The following is a 16319-nucleotide window of genomic DNA, read 5'->3' as shown; positions in this document are numbered from 1 at the left end:
AAATAAATATATGCTGATGGATTAAAACATTAATTGCAAGACACATTTTGGTAATAAAATACAAAACTTTAACGTTATTAAAAGATATTCTAATAATGACTAGCATTGATTATAAAAACATGTCATAGATTATAATTAAGCATGGAATATAAAATTTAAGAACCTGATAGTAAATGGATTATGTGAAAGAAAAACTGATTTATATTCCTAATTCTTCCCTAGCCTAAGGTAAGTCAATTAACCTATGTGGGATACACTTTTCTTGCCTCTCAAAAGAAGTTTTGACTTAGCTGAGTTCTCTAAAGCCCTTGAAAGTCCAAAATAGGAAAAATTTATCTAGGTTGCTTTAACCAAATATGAACATCAGTAAACCATGATAGTAATTAAATTTGAAAATGCAATAAACACTTTAAATTTTGATAGAGTCAACATGTTTAAGAACCACCACAAATTTAACTTTTGAACATTTTCACAAAACTCACAAAAGCAGTAATACCCCCGACTCACCCAGACCCGTCCTGTGAAAGAATATACTTTTACCCAATAAAGACATCCTTCCATCCTAGGAATAGTCGGCTATATGGTTAATTCAGTCCTTGAATCTCACTCCCCTTGCCTGTCCTGCTCTCTTCTTTCCCCTTCAAACTAGCAACCACGGTTTGCACTGTCATTACCCGACTCCCCATACTTCCTCTAGAGCAGTGGTTCTCAACCCTCCTCTAGCCAGGACCCTTTCATGCAGTTCCTCATGCTGTGCTGACCCCAACCATCGCACTGTTTTCATTGCCACTTCATCACTGTCATTTTGCTTCTGTTATGAATCAGGCAACCCCTGTGAAAGGGTCGTTCAACTCCCAAAGGGGTTGCAACCCACAGATTGAGAACCGTTGCTCTAGTATGTTCTAGAAAGAGTGGTCTAATTAACCTAAATCTTTCTCTCTGACTTACCATAATATTTATTAATCCCAGTACTATAATGGTACTTATTTTACAGGGCACTTCCCTCCTTTTCCCTGCACCACTAATATCTAATAGGGGAAACTTATATAAACTGTTTTTTTAAAAAGAGCCAGAGCTAATCAATGTACTCTAAAAACTATACTTTGAAATTTAATAGCTAGGGGAAAGGGGGGAAGAGTAGAAATACTATAGTCAGTTAATGATTCTGCATTAATAACAAAATTACAGTGCAATAGGGAGGAATTAGCATAGAAATGAGAAAATTAGCCAAATAATGAAGTTTAAATTGTAATGTTTTTAAAAGTCTTATGTGTTGTCACAAAAAAGTCAATTTGATAGCATGCAGCTTGGGTTTGACCTTTTCAATCATCAGCCTGTTAAAGGATACTCAGCACCAGAATAATATGTGACTCTGCCACGAACTGCGCCTGGCTGCTCCCGTGAATGTAGCTCTAGAAAACAAGAAAGAAACGGGAATTGCAATCTGAGAAAGAGGCACAATTACATTACACTCGTAGGGCACAAAAATAAACAATGGGCAAATCTAGTGATTTAGCTCTGATTTATATTCTCCTGAATAATATAATTACTGGTTAAGTAGAAATGACAGATGATAATGGTGGTTGATGGTATTACAGTAAACCAAAAAATATACCTAACAACAGTAAACTTATTATCATTTGTTCAAGACTTCATCACAAATATATACATAATATAATTATTTTTCTATAATTACTATGAAACTGGTGTAGCATACAGCTTAATTTAGAGAATTAAACATTTAACTCGATCCTTGAAAATAAGCCAACAATTATCTATCAAATGCCAAACAATTCCTTTCTGCATTGTCAAAATTTTTAAAATAAGGTGGTAGCTTTATAAACGTCTTTATTTCATTAGAGGATTTATGATGGCAAGTCAAAAGTATTGCTTTTGTGGTTGTGTGCCACTGAATCCATTCAACTCCTAATGATTGTGTATAGCAGAAGTAGTAGTCAGATCTGGTTCGTGCTGCAGCTGCAGAGAAATCCCGTTATTTTTCACCTCTCACCAGACTCTATTCATTTAGATGTCCCTACATAGGAACATGCAGTTTTGAAATTGATACTACAACTACTATTCACTATGGAAAAGTTTTAACACAAGCATATGGCCAAAGTGGAATTATGCAAATACACAGAAAAAAACAAATATAAACATTAACTAATGTTTTACATCTTCAGGTCTGATTAGAAACCAAGAACTAAGAAACTAAGAAAAAGGCTTTTATTTCTCTTATCAAATAAGAGTAACAGACATAGCAACAAATACAAAATAATGGAACAATCATTTTCTGAATATTTATTGTGTAAAATATATGAAGAGCTTTCTCACTTAATTCTAATAATTCTAAAACATAGCTATTTATATTGCTGTTATTTTACAAATAACAGAAGTTTGGAGAGTTAAAGGCCTGCAGGGATTGGTCAATTACTATACAAACTAGGTGGCTGTGGCCTACTGAGGGGATTGGTCAATTCTGCTAGCCTACTAAGTTTAAAAGAACCAATCACACAAAGGTCGATGGGGACCTCACTACCAAGAAGAACAAGGTCTGGATTCCCATTCTTCTGTTCCAGGGTCCTTATACTGAGAACCAACATTGGAAATTGCACCAGAAGACACAAGATGGCTCAAGCAGTAAGAACTAGGACATCTTCGGCAGAGGCTGCTGCAGTGGACTTGCTGAGCCATGGAGCAAGAAAATGAGTGTCTTTCGGGCGCAGGATCGCTTCAAGAGGGGTGAGTTTTTGAGTATTTGTTGGGGGCTGGGGGAACAAGTGTTAGGGGTGGACGGGCACTCCAGACACTTAATTGTCGGAGCTAAGAACTCCTACACTTGCTTGAGCAGGTCAGAGTGCAACAACATGGGCCAGCAGCAGACACATCTGAGAAAACGTTTTACTAACTGCCTGTGCCACGACCGAGAGTTTGGACTCTGTCCTGATTGGTGAACTGTATCATCTGTGTTGTTCCTTGTATTTCCTTTTTTAAAAATCCATATTCCTCAGTTGATCTGTGAATTCTGTGTGGCCATGCAATGAATTATCAAACCAGCAAAGAAATAGAGTCTGTCAAGGGCGGGATGAAATTCCTTTCTCCCTGGCATCTTCTTTATCAGTTCTAGTGACAGAAGCCTTATCAGAATTGATAAACAGGTGGGAGAGCTGTCTGCGCACTGCACCACTGGAATCCGCTTTGAGCTGATGATTCTCATCTTGTGTCAGTCTGGGTGGACAAGAGAAACAAATCCAGGACACTCGTATGTGTGTAAGAACAACGTTAATCAAAGAGTAGCTGTACATTAAGAACCAGCAGGATAAAGTAAGACTGTCCTTGTGGTTTCTGAGGCTATACATCTTATGGGAGTAAAAAACCTCATGTATCTCCTGTGGTGGTGCTAGTGGGTTTAAACTGACAAGCCTGTGGGAAACAGAGAATTTATTCCCCAGGTTGTCCCCCCATATACACTTGGAGGTCAACTACGTAAAGGTTATCTGCTTGAAGGTTATCAGCCTCTAGAGCACTCAGGCCCTGTAGTCTGTCCTATCCTAAGTAGAGGCCACTCCCTTCTTTTTTGTTTTGTTTTAAAATTATTTTAATGGGAGCTCATACAACTCTTATCACAATCTATGCTTACATCCATTGTGTCAAGCACATCTGCACATTCACTGCCCTCACCATTCTCAAAATATTTGCTCTCCACTTAAGCCCCTAGCATCAGGTCCTCATTTTACCCCTCCCTTCCCTCTCCCCGTCCTCAGGAACCCTTGATAATTTATAAATTATTATTTTGTCATATCTTGCTCTGTCCCACATCTCCCTTCACCCACTTTTCTGTTGTCTGTCCCCCAGGAGGAGGTCACATGTAGATCCTTGTAATCGGTTCCCTCTTTCCACCTCACCCTCCTGGTATCGCCACGCTCACCACTGGTCCTGAAGGGATCATCCTCCCTGGATTCCCTGTGTTTCCAGTTCCCATCTGTACCAGTGTACATCCTCTGGTCTAGCCAGACTTGCAAGGTAGAATTGGGATCATGCTAGTGGGGGAGGGGGGGCGAGGAGGAAGCATTTAGGAACTGTTAGGTAGCTAAGCCTAGGGAATTGGGAAGTCCATTTACTCATGCCCAGGAGAGCCAGCAAAAGGACAAAAGCTGGATTTTCCCGTGGGTGGGCCCAGATGGGCTTTACACCTGGAGCAGCCCACCTGGGCCAGGTGATTGCAATTCAGCCAGTGGGATCGACCTGGGGTCGTTCACCACGCCTCCCCCAGGAACCCTTGAAAAGGGAGGGACCAAGAGGGGGAGGGGTCTTGTCTTGGCTTGTCTTGCTTGGGTGGTCCTGGTCCTCTTCCTGGGAGGAGAGAGATCCTTGCGTGACCTGGAGCAGTCTCTGCCAGGCCGCATGGTCAAAGGAATCCTATGGGTGCCGCGTAAAACCTGATGCTTCTTTGAACTTTCAATAAATTCACTTGGATCACGAGCCCGGCTTCAGCGTGAAAACTTTCTCACATGGAGCCAAGGACCGAGGCTGAAATCTAGTCCCGGAGAGAGAGACCTTACAGAACTAGAGGAAAGTTGTACTCCCTTCTGATAAGGATAATGGATAAAGGAGAACCCAAAGACACTTAAGGTCAAGCCAACTCAGGGATGACCAAGGATGGGCTGCCATCTGAGCCCACCTCTCATTATGTATATGCCTTCCTGTCTCATGTATGTCTCTAGTGCCTCCCATTCCTGTGGTGTGTAAACCCCTAGCTCACCCCGCTCCTGTTACATGGACGCCTATTGTGCAACCCCTTGTCACGCATATGGTTACCTAAAGTAGGGACTGGCACGTCCCTTAAGTTCATACAAGCCTTGGTTGGAAATGCATTTTCTCTCTGCATGAACCTGGCTCCTGAGATCATAGGACATCTCAGGAGAGGCGCACTGGTATGCTCTATCTTGTCTGATGTCTCTTTTAAATGTAACCCTCTTTTACACAACCACCCCTTGGACGCGTTCGATTGTGAGGTCTGGTACCTCACAAAGCCACATACCCAGCCCCCTACCCCACCATAATATAACATTGCATGCTACTATATCAATATAAACTGAGACTTACATACAACTGTAAGGTAATTTGCCTGTCATAGTGTTGCATATTTGGAAAAATCAAGAACTTGAGGCATTTTTATTGATGTCATTATCTGGTTTTCTCTAAGTAAGAAAATTTCCTTCAATGAGTTTCTGTTAACTTCACAAATGAAACGCCACATTGTCAGGTGCTATGATCATATTTAAATCTTACTGTAATTAACTTATCTGAAGGAATTACATTTGATCACTTCCTACTTTTTTGTGGGTGGGGTTGTCATTTTCTTGGCTTGATCCATAGAGTACAAATCTTGAGCATCCCACTTAACTGGTTCTTAAATGGGGCTTTTGGCTATTTTTTCCCATCAATCATCATAACTAAATTCTGGAGTGTGTGAACTTCATAGATTTATGCTTTTTGTTCTTATCAGACCTTCTCAATTCATCACATAGGTTTACATACCATCTCTATACTAATGATTAACAGACCTGTAACTGATCTAGTACTCTCCCATTTCAAATGTGAATATCCAATCCATCTCTACTTATAAGTCTCATGCGCATCCAAAGCCTTACAAGCCAACACCAAACACCTGGTCTGTCACTCATTCTATACCAAAATCTACTTATTTCCCATATTTCTCAATCTCCAGAAAGAGCAACTTATTTTCCCAGCTGTCTAAATCCAAACTGTGGGAATATTCTTTTCTCTACACTCTCATCCTCTTCTTCTTCTCCCTCCTTATTTTAGTAATTTGACAAATAAGTGATGGAAATGGTACACAAAGGTTTATGTATGACAACTGTCCGGCAATTAATAGTAGCTGTGCTGGGTTAGACAATTAGTGAAGAGTTAAAATAATTTGCTGCCAGTACATGTTTTTGGCTTTAGAGATTTTTATCAAGTTCCCTAAAAGGCACACTGATTATAAAATTTGTAGCTTTGAGAGTTAAAGATTTAAACAAGCCTTGCACATTTAGTGCCAAGCTAGCAAAATAAATAACCCAATAGAAATATACTTAAACCAATCTCAGATCATTGATTTATCATTATTTTGTGTCATTCATTCAAAAAGGTACATTTATGACATCATGACATCAAGAAAATGGCAAGCGAATAAAACAAACATTTGATATTGTTGGGTGTTACCCACAAGCCAATTTCTCTCAGTTTAAGGTCAAGTCCACCAAAGTGCTATTGATTCCCTCTTCTTCGCTTTAAAATACTATGACTACAAATTGAACCAGGAGCTTGTCACCAGCTACAGGAAACAGTGGTGTGATTATCTTTCAGTATCTATAGGAACTCATTCTGTTTATTCTTCTTATGTAAATCAGTATGGAATGGTATGTAAATTCTATCCATTTTATTTCCCTCTCCTTATATGCATCATGAAAAAGTACCTATGTGAATCCTTTTAGCCTTTTTGAGTACTTACTTGCCATCTTCTAGTACAAAACCCACACATATTTGAAATGTAAGAAAATTTAAATGCTGTTCTTTTAATTATCTAGCTTCTCGGTCTATATATGGTTTTTGATTAAAATTACTGCAATAGTAAAGCAGGAAAGATGAGAAACTCTTGTCAACCCAAAAAGATAATAAATTGATAGCCAAATAAAATAGAATATAAAATGATTATGTTTTATTTTCTTTGACAGTACTTCAAAGCCATGTCTCATTGCTTTATATAAACTTAATAGTCTTTGAAATTAGAAGAGGAACAGTTTTCCAGATCTGGTCTATATTAAAGTGAGGGATCTAGTTTTCTTTGTATAATAGAATCAATCATTTTTAATTCTAAGTAAATTCTAAGTAAATCAAATGACATTTAAAATGTATCAGCTAGTAGGAATCCAATAATATGACATTCTAGTAATGTGATGCTGAGTCTTCTTTGTGTGCTAAGGTGCCTAGAATAGTAAAATATAATAACCTTTCCCTTTCATTTCATTTCCAGTTTCTTTTTTGGAATATTAATATCTACAAAGGCTATTTTTGAACTATTAAAATAAATCATACTATATTATTTAGTTTTAAAACTAACAAATATTTAAACCATGGACTTCCCAATGTAGAATGGTACACAGCTGCTTCCGAAGGTTGATGGAAAAACAGAACTTACAGATAGTGGAGCCATTTGAAGCCCCCTCGTATAATCCTGCTTAAGATGGAACTAATGGAGTTGGTCTCTACTGAAAACAAAGGATGCCTGGTGGCCCTGTGAGTTACATATTGGACAGACAATGTTAAGGTAGAAGTTTCTAACCCTCTAGCTCAGTGGTTCTCAACCTTCCCAATGCAGCGAACTTCTAATACAGTGCCTCAGGTTGTGGTAACCCCCAACCATAAATTATTTTTGTTGCTACTTCATAACTGGAATTTTGTTACTGATTTGAATTGGGCAACCCCTGTGAAAGGGTCGTTGGACCCCCAAAGGGGTTGTGATCCACTGGTTGAGAGCACTCTGATACCTGGGAGAAATATAAAGCTGTTTGCATCCACAAAGATTTATAGTCTTAGAACGCCTGGGAGCAGTTTTAGCTGTGCTAAAAAAGTCACTGAGAGTTAGAATGGACTCGACAACAATAGTTGGTTTGTTTTACTGAAAACAAACCAAAAGTGTGAGGGAGTCTTCTAGAGCAGTAGTAAAGGCTCACTGTTGCCACTGCACAGAACACATGAAACGCCCAGGTACCTATCACTCTGACAGTCTAAGAAAAGATGCCTCAAGCTTCATCACTCTATATTTCGAGCTCCTTCCTTGGAGTTGATTTTTTTATTCATTAGCCTGCATCAACTTCTCTGAGGTAGCATGAGCTCTTGCTAGGCTGCTACACCAAGTGGCAGATGTGATAGAGATACCACAGTTAAATAGCTAAGCCACGTCCTTCTGGATTTATCTGCAAAAAAGGATATAAATAGGTATTATCTCCTTCCAAGTAGCAATGAATACCACTATGCTTGATTTCCCCAGAAGCTGCACATACCTTCTGCTCGAAATGACTAGTTTCCTAAATATTTGGCTTAAATTAAAAAATGATCACAACAGAGCTAAATAAGCAGTTCATGAAAACAGTGTTAATGCCTTATTACTTGTCATTCAAAAGTGTTTCACACTCAGCTTTTAGCAATAGCCAAGAATTTTGTTACTGAAATTGTAGGCTGTCTTTTGATCCTATTCCAGCTGATACATAAGGAGTATGAAAGCCTTATACATCCAGTCAGACTTCAATAAAGGGCTTCACAAATTTTGCTTATCTTATTTGGAGATCAAAAATGTTAATCACTCAACACAGAACAGTTACTTCTCCAAAAGAATCTCAATTTATGTGCGTGCATGAAAATCACCAAGGTAACTTTCCTTAAAAAGATTCGTAGACTCCAGATATGATGTTTAAATTTCTGAGAAGGTGGGGATGAAGTCCAAACTATCAGTCAGTATACAGGTTAATGGCAGTTCCTTGGGGTGTGGCATATTTGTGAAAGTCCTGGAGGAAAACGCTACTTTCCCTTGCCCCTGGCACTTTCTGTTTCTCTGGGTCCCATGTCTTATCCCAGTGCGGATGGCCCATGGAGCCCAACAGAGCCAGTGCTGCTGGCAACCTGCCACATTCCTTTAGACCACAGACAGAGCCAGGTGCCTCTGCACTCACCAGCCTCCCATTTGTCTTCCTGCTTCGCCCCCTGGTAGCTGTTAAACTGAGGCTGTCTCATGAGCATCTAACCCGCGGATTTAGGTTGATCTGGGCTTTCTTGATATAAAGTTCTTATATTCGAGGGGTTACCCCCCAAAACAAAATGCTGTCCCCTCTCCCCCGAAAAGGTATATATTTATTTTTACAAAACAACCTATCACCTTTAAAGTACTCTCCAGTACACTTAATACATTTGTCAAATCTGAAATTTCATTCTTAGAAATATTTTTCAAACTCGTGTTTGGAAAGCTGACAGCAGCACTTCCCTTGTTTGTTTGTTTTTCACTTCTTCTACACCATTAAACTGCTGTCCTTTCATCCTTCTGCATACGCAGAAACAAAAAGAATTCATGTGGAGCAAGGTCAAGGTTGTAAGGTGTGTGGGAGGAGAGGTACGCTGTTTGTTTGTTTTTTTGCCAAAATCTGGAACACAGAGTTTTTTTTTCTTTTTCTTTAGTGCCCCCTCATCTATGAACATCACTGGTTTTGTTTCTCTAGGAAAAAAAGCCTAAAGGAGTCACCATATAGGAAGACGCTTAATAGGGGGGGTGGTAGGATCAGAAACACACAGCTCCTGAGCAGCAAGATATGTCTACACACCAGCATTTTTTTAAAAGGCTGTATGAGAAGTGGAGCATCCTGTACAAGTTGTCAGAAAACAGCACACTCAGAGAAACCGCCCTGTGAGTGCAGAGCCCTGGAGCGTAATGGATAAGAGCCAGAGCTACAGTTTGAGTGGCCCTATGGGTTAGGCTCTACTTTGTGCTGTTGAGTTGATGCAAGGGTGAAAGGACTGGACCAAGCACAAGAGCATGGTCTTACTAGAATACTTAAGTTCATTGTTGGGCTTCTTAATGAAAGAATTGCTACTGTCAAATATAGCAGTTTAGAGCTGTATTAATACCAGTCTGTATTACGAAGACTACTGGAAACTAAATGAGCTCATGCAACAAAGATTATTACATCTAATTAATTAGGTAGATAAGTAATAGATAATATTAGTGCTTATCTCCAAAAACTCCTATCTGTATTCTAAGAAATATTCCCAAATATTAAAAGAGACATGGTGAATGTTACAGGGAGGCAAAATGAGTACCTTAGAAATGAAAGAACAAAGTGGTGGGTTGGCACCTCCTAACCACATTTGGAACAACCCAGCTTTTGATAGCTGTGGTCCAAAGAACGAACACAGAATGTGGGCCTGAAAAACGAGTTGGACAATAAAATGACCCTACTGCCTCAGACACCAGGGAGATGACTACTGAAAACACACTGTCCTCTTTACGATTTGAACAAAGCCACTGAGATAAAGAACTTCCAATATTAACTTTATTTTCAAAATAAATGTTGAAAATAAAAGACAACATAATAAGACTAATTACATTTTTTCCAGGCGTAAAGTAAAAGTTTAAAATGCTGTCCAATGACTCACCTTTTAAATAATTTTAGTAATTAGTAGGCTGTTGACAATAATGTGTCTCTAGACTTTTTACAGATTTAATTGCATTCAGTAACAAAAGAAAACTTTAAATACTCTCATACAATTTTCTTTTGTAGCTAAAGTAAAAAAGAATTCAAAGTGAAGAACAATTTGTTATATTCTTTACCACTTTAAAATTCAACTGAAAAGCATTTAATGTGAGATATAACAAATATGTAACTCTGCATTGTAAATGCTTTCATACAACTCTCATAATAGGTATAAGAAAGTTAATATAATTAAAGTATCAGAGTTTTTGCTATTGTCTTAGCTTTTTAACCCAAAGGAGGAAAACTGTGAGGAAAGATTGATATTCTTATGTTGTAAACCCATATCCAAAATGTACGGAGAAAAACCAAACAATAAAGTTAATTTGCATCATTGTGTTAAGAAAAACATCATTAATTCCCTATCACCAAATAGTTTTCACTTGTGACTAAGTATACATAATGCATCAGGAAAAGAGTATTTCTGCCCTGATCTACATTTGGCAATGAATTTCTCTCAGTTGTTTTATGTCTCTGGAATTTTTCAGGGTAAAGATAATATATGAGGCCATTAGTGGATAAAAATAGATGTTATTAACAAAGTTTTTAAAATATGTTTAAACAAGTTATGTTTCCTTTTGATGTATAATCTGTCTATTTCTCCTCTTGTGAACTACTTGTGAATGTAGATGCTAAGAATACTCTTGGGACTAATATATATATATATATATATATATATATATATATATATATATATATGTTCACACTTCAATAAATTTTTGGTTTGTGAAATCACTCTCTAATCATTACTTGGACTTAGTATTTATTCATAGTCATTGCTTCATTGATTGCAATATGTGTAAAATATTGAATCTAAGTCTCCTTTGGCCATACGTCACTGTGGTAGTTATATAATTGTCAACATGAGAAGATTATGAGTGAAGGGGTGGAGTCTAGTCTGTCAATCGGATCATAGCCAATGAGGCTTCTGTGTGGGCATGGCCTTCTCCTGAGAATTCTGGGAAATCTAGTATTTCCTCCTTGGAGATGGGAGACTCTCTGCTCACACTCTAGGAGACATAGCAGCTGACAAGACACATGGACCCACCCTGATGCAGAGACCCCTGCCAGCGTTGAGATGTTTCCAATGCCACCGGATCCAAAGACTTTTTACCCACTGGCCTGTGATCTTCTACATTCGGCGTCATTACATGTGAGACTGAAGAGGACTTTACAGATTGGTATTGGACATATGGGCTAAAATTGGACTTAAGGACTTGATCTGGAATGGGCTGGGATGTTTTCTCAATGTTCAACTGCTCTTGTATAAATATCTTTCTTATACACAGGTGTGTCCATAGATTTGTTTCTCTAGTCTACCCAGACTAATATGGTGACCAACTGCTACAATAGCTTTCTGACACTTCAAATGGCTTCAGTTTACATTCGAGAACTTCTTACAGTGTCTCAAAGATGGTAGTTCTCCTATGGGTCATACCTAACGACAAGTCCACTGTCACTCATTCCCTTCATATACCGTGTTCTAGTGAGCAAATCGGAGAAAGCCAGCCTCCAAGTGTTTGACATCCAGTGCTTTATTTTGACATTTGATGTGGAATAACATTGTCATAAATAAAATTTTAAAAATGAAAACAGTGCTAAGGATTCAGGTATTAGATTCACCTAACATGGTTGACAAGTGTTATGCATTTTCAGGTCTTCCAAATTAGACTGAAGATGGATGCGATTGGCTGAGACTAAAAATTGGAAAAATGAAACCTTAATTTTTCATGCATTTTTAAATTTAATCTAGCAATCTGATGGTGCTAATTTTAAAACATTCTGTACATTTAATCAGTGTATTATCAAAAGGAATTCAGGTATGAGAGTTGTTTTACACTTAACAGCTTGATCCATAATTTGTAGTTCTATTACAGAAACCTGATAGTATTGGACTGAGTATCTTCAACAGAGGTACTCTAATTATTAGGGAGCCCTAGATCCAAACAGACTGTTAGGTTTCAGTTCTAACTTGGTGAATTGGGGATACTACTCAAGCAACTGGTGCTTTAGACTCCTGGTCTGTAAGACGAAGATTGAATTTTATCCAAATAATCAAAAATATCTTTCACAGAGTGTGACAAGATGAGTGCCGTGTGAAAGGAGAAGGGAGAGCACAGTAGTGACGCTCAGAGTGTTGCACGGGAATGGAAGGCCGAATAAATACCATAGAGAGGGGCCATTTAATCAAAGGCTTAAACAAGGGTAGCAGCAAGTCATATGATTTGAAGAAAAGCACAAATCACAGGGCATAATAGCTAATGCAAAACTCTAAAAAGCATTTAAGGAACGATATAGGTGAGTGTGGTTAGTGAAGATGGGATTTTACTCGAGTCTCTTGGGGAAACACAGGAGGGTTTGAGAAGAAGAGTGATCTGATATAAATTGAGAACAGATTGTAAAAGAGCAAGAGTAGAATCAATGAGCCCAGAGAAGAGCTCTTATAATAATCCAGATTAAAAATGTTGATGGCTTAAGTGAAATTTGTTTAAAAATTGATCTAACACCGGATAGATTTTGAAGAAAGAGCCAAGAGAATTCCTTGTTTCCTGCTTGTTCTTATGCAAAATCTACCATTTAAAATTGAGAAAATAATTCAAGAAGCTAGACTATATGAATAACACGGTATTAGAATCAGAGAAATGTTCATTCACAATCTGTGATATGCAGACACCACCACCTTGCTTGCTAAAAGTGAAGAAGACTTGAAACATTTCCTGATGGAGGTCAAAGAATACAGCCTTCAGGATTAATCACACCTCAAAAACACAGGCGGGAAAACCCTGACCAATAGGCAACATCATGACAGAGAGGGAAAAAGTGAAATTATCTACAATTAATACCCATGGAAACAACAGCCAAGAAATCAAGTGACATTTTGCACTGGGAAAATCTGCTGCAAAAAAATCACTTTCAAGTGCAAAGAAAGTGAAGATGTTGCTTTGAGGACTAAGGTGTGCCTGACTCAAACCATAGTACTTCTCATCTCATATGAGGGGGATTTCAAATAGTGCTTAGAAAATGACAGAGGACTGGTTTTGCCACGACAATGCACCTTTTCACACAGCCATCTCAGTGAGGGGAATCTAACTACCAGAAAGACCTGATTTTCTGGATCTCAGGATCCCGGCACAGTGAACCTCCTAAAGCCAGAAGGCAGATGTGACATCAGAAAGGCAGGAACAGAAACAGAGCCAAAACATGAAACAGAGTGATGTAGTTCCCAGTCCACAGAACAAGTAAACCTGAGTGCCTGCAGGTAGAAAGGCTTGCTTGCGGAAAGGGGTGTCTCCGAGCACTTACTTCAGGGAGTTAGGTTATGTGACTTGAGCTGAATGCCTTCTGATTGAGGATCACAGTGGAGTGGTGTGTCATCTGGACTTTAACAAACCCAACATAGCACATCCTGATGAGCAACTACCTGGATCCTGATCATTTCTCACTTGCATGATAACCTATTCCAAACCAAACTCACTACCATCGAGTCAACACTAACTGATACCGATTGTGGGCTTCCCAGACTGTAACTAGTTAAGGAATAGAAAGTCCAGTCTTGCTCCCTGTGTAGCCCATTACAATGGACTATAGACCCTAAATGAAAAAGAAAAATAGATAAAATAGTTTGAGAATGAACACAACAGAAACTATTACAGTACAATTCAATTATAAAAGAGATTAATTAAATTATGTGCCAATGAAGTTCTTTTATTTTTACATTTTCCCCTTTGGAAGATGCATATTCTTAAAGAAGGATTTCCCTTATTCAAGTTTTACATTTTCACATATTATGCTGTTACAGATTGGACATGTTGAGGTGAATATCTCACTTGAAAGCTTTATAGTTGTAAACTCAAAAAATGTCAAATAAATGTCAATGTTCTCCATACAAAGTAATTTATCGTTAGCAAACTTTTTACTTTTCTACCTAAGACTAATCACAAAGCCAGAAAGCACTTCTTATTCTATAACTGTCACATTTCTATTCAATCTACTGTGTTTGAATGCTTACATCACAATTGGATTATAGGCTCTATTCTGCAATCTCCCTATCCAACCTCTCAATTTAGTGAAAGCTTTCCAAACCGGCACTGTCATCAATCCAGTACTCACAAACCTTTGAAAATTTAAAAATGCTTAGAAATCACTCAAAATCTTGGCACTCTAATTCAAACACTTTTGAATAACTGAACAGTCAATCTTTACTGCAGTAGATCGTCAATCTTAGTCAACAAGCATTCCTTCGGTATTTAACAGGTAAGAGATAGCGCGCTGTAAATAAGAAAAATCAGTCAATATAAAACACAGACTCTTGGTTCAAAAGAAAGCATAGTATAGGTGCCTGGAGGGAAAATAATCACAAAGAAAAATAGGATGAGGGAATTTACTTAGCAAGCTAGGATAGGAATCTCAGCTACTGCTGCCTCTGGCAAAATTGATTCAGAAGAATTTTCCGTATGAGGACTGCTAGATCTAAACAGATGATAATCGAATTAGTTAAAAAACTGGTATTATTATAGCTATGTGTCCAATGAATTCTAAAGAAATAAAGCTGGCTAAATTACTCTCTGTTGAAAGGCATGGAAAAATTAAAGAGTTAACAATATACAGTATATTTAAATGATGTTAAGCTAAGTATGGGATACTGAGTGAAAACATCAGGCAGGTAGGAGACAGGGAAAATGAAAGAAAATATGGAAGCAAGATTGCTTATTTTGCTGGCACTGACTTTGGATGTACACTTGACGAGGTTACTGAAATGAGTACATTATTTCTAAGAACAAAATTATGTGATTCTGTTAAAATTATCTCCTCAGAGCATGCAAACATCCAGTATCCATTTTAAGTTTACACAGTTCATTTTGTCTCACTTTCTTCCTGATCCACATTCTCAGAGCCTTCAAGTGGATTCTGACTCAGAACAACCCATTAAGGCAGGGTAGAACTGTTTCATATCGCTGCATAGGCAGTAATTCGTTATGGAAGGAGACGGTCACATCTTTCCTTTGGGTTCAACAACCAACCTTTTCATTAGCAGACAAGTAGTTTAACCACTGTGTACAAAGGCGCTCCTGACCCACATAAAACAAGGTTGTTAGTTGCCAGACCCATAGTGACTCTTTGCACAACAGAACAAAACATTGCCTGGTTCTGCCACCCTCACAACTGTTCCAGTGCCAGAGCCCATTTGTTTGAAGCCATGCTGTCAATGGATTTTATGAAGTCCTTTCACTGTATCTTTTCCCATCTACTTTACCAAGCATGACGTCCTTCTCCAGGGACCGGTCTCTCCTGACAGCATGTCCAAAATATGTAAGACAAAGCCTTGCCATTCTTGCCTCTAAGCAGCACTCTGGCCATAGTTTTGTTAAGACAGAACAGTTTGTCCCTTTAGCAGTGAATGGTATTTTCACCATTCTTCTCCAGCACAATTCAAATGATCAATTCTTCATTGGTTTTCCTTATTCAGTGTCCAACTTTCATACACAGATGGTGAGATTGAAAATCGCATGGCTTAGGTCAGGTGCACTGTAGGCCTTAAAGTAACATCGTTGCTTTCAAATACTCTAAAGAGGTCTTGTGCAGCAGACTTACCTAATGAAATACATCCTTTGGTCTCTTGGCAGCTGCTTCCATGAGCATTGGTTGTGGATCCACGCAAGCCAAAATTCTTGACAACTTCAACATCTTCACCATTTATAATAATATTGTCTATTGGTCCAATTGTGAGGATTTTTGTCTTCCTTTGCCTTGAGCTAACATCCATAATGAGGCTTCATTCCTTGATCTTCATGAGAAAGTGCGTCATCTTCCTCACTTTCAGGTGGTGCCATCTGACTATCGCAGGTTGCTAATAAGCCTTCCTCCAATCCTGATGCCACATTCTTCTTCATAAAATACAGCTTCTCTGATAACTGGCTAAGCATTAAAAAAGTATGGTGAGGACATGCCAGTCTTGAAGCATATCTTTCCTGATTTTAAATCATGCAGTATTCCCTTGTTCTGTGTGAACAACTG

The 16319-nt window shown here is 38.4% G+C and overlaps 1 protein-coding gene across 1 annotated transcript in view; it reads right to left on the bottom strand.

Annotated features, from left to right (window-relative positions):
* Window positions 1-16319, bottom strand: part of TUSC3 (tumor suppressor candidate 3) — a 171350-nt gene that overhangs the window by 27946 nt on the left and 127085 nt on the right. The window contains exon 7 of the mRNA XM_075556758.1: window positions 1349-1412. Coding sequence (XP_075412873.1) covers window positions 1349-1412 — 64 coding nt within the window. The remainder of the gene's footprint in view (window positions 1-1348; window positions 1413-16319) is intronic.

This window comes from Tenrec ecaudatus, chromosome 8 (genome assembly GCF_050624435.1).
Source record: "Tenrec ecaudatus isolate mTenEca1 chromosome 8, mTenEca1.hap1, whole genome shotgun sequence".
In the NCBI taxonomy this organism is placed as follows: Eukaryota; Metazoa; Chordata; class Mammalia; order Afrosoricida; family Tenrecidae; genus Tenrec; species Tenrec ecaudatus.
This window is presented reverse-complemented; position numbering and strand designations above follow the sequence as displayed.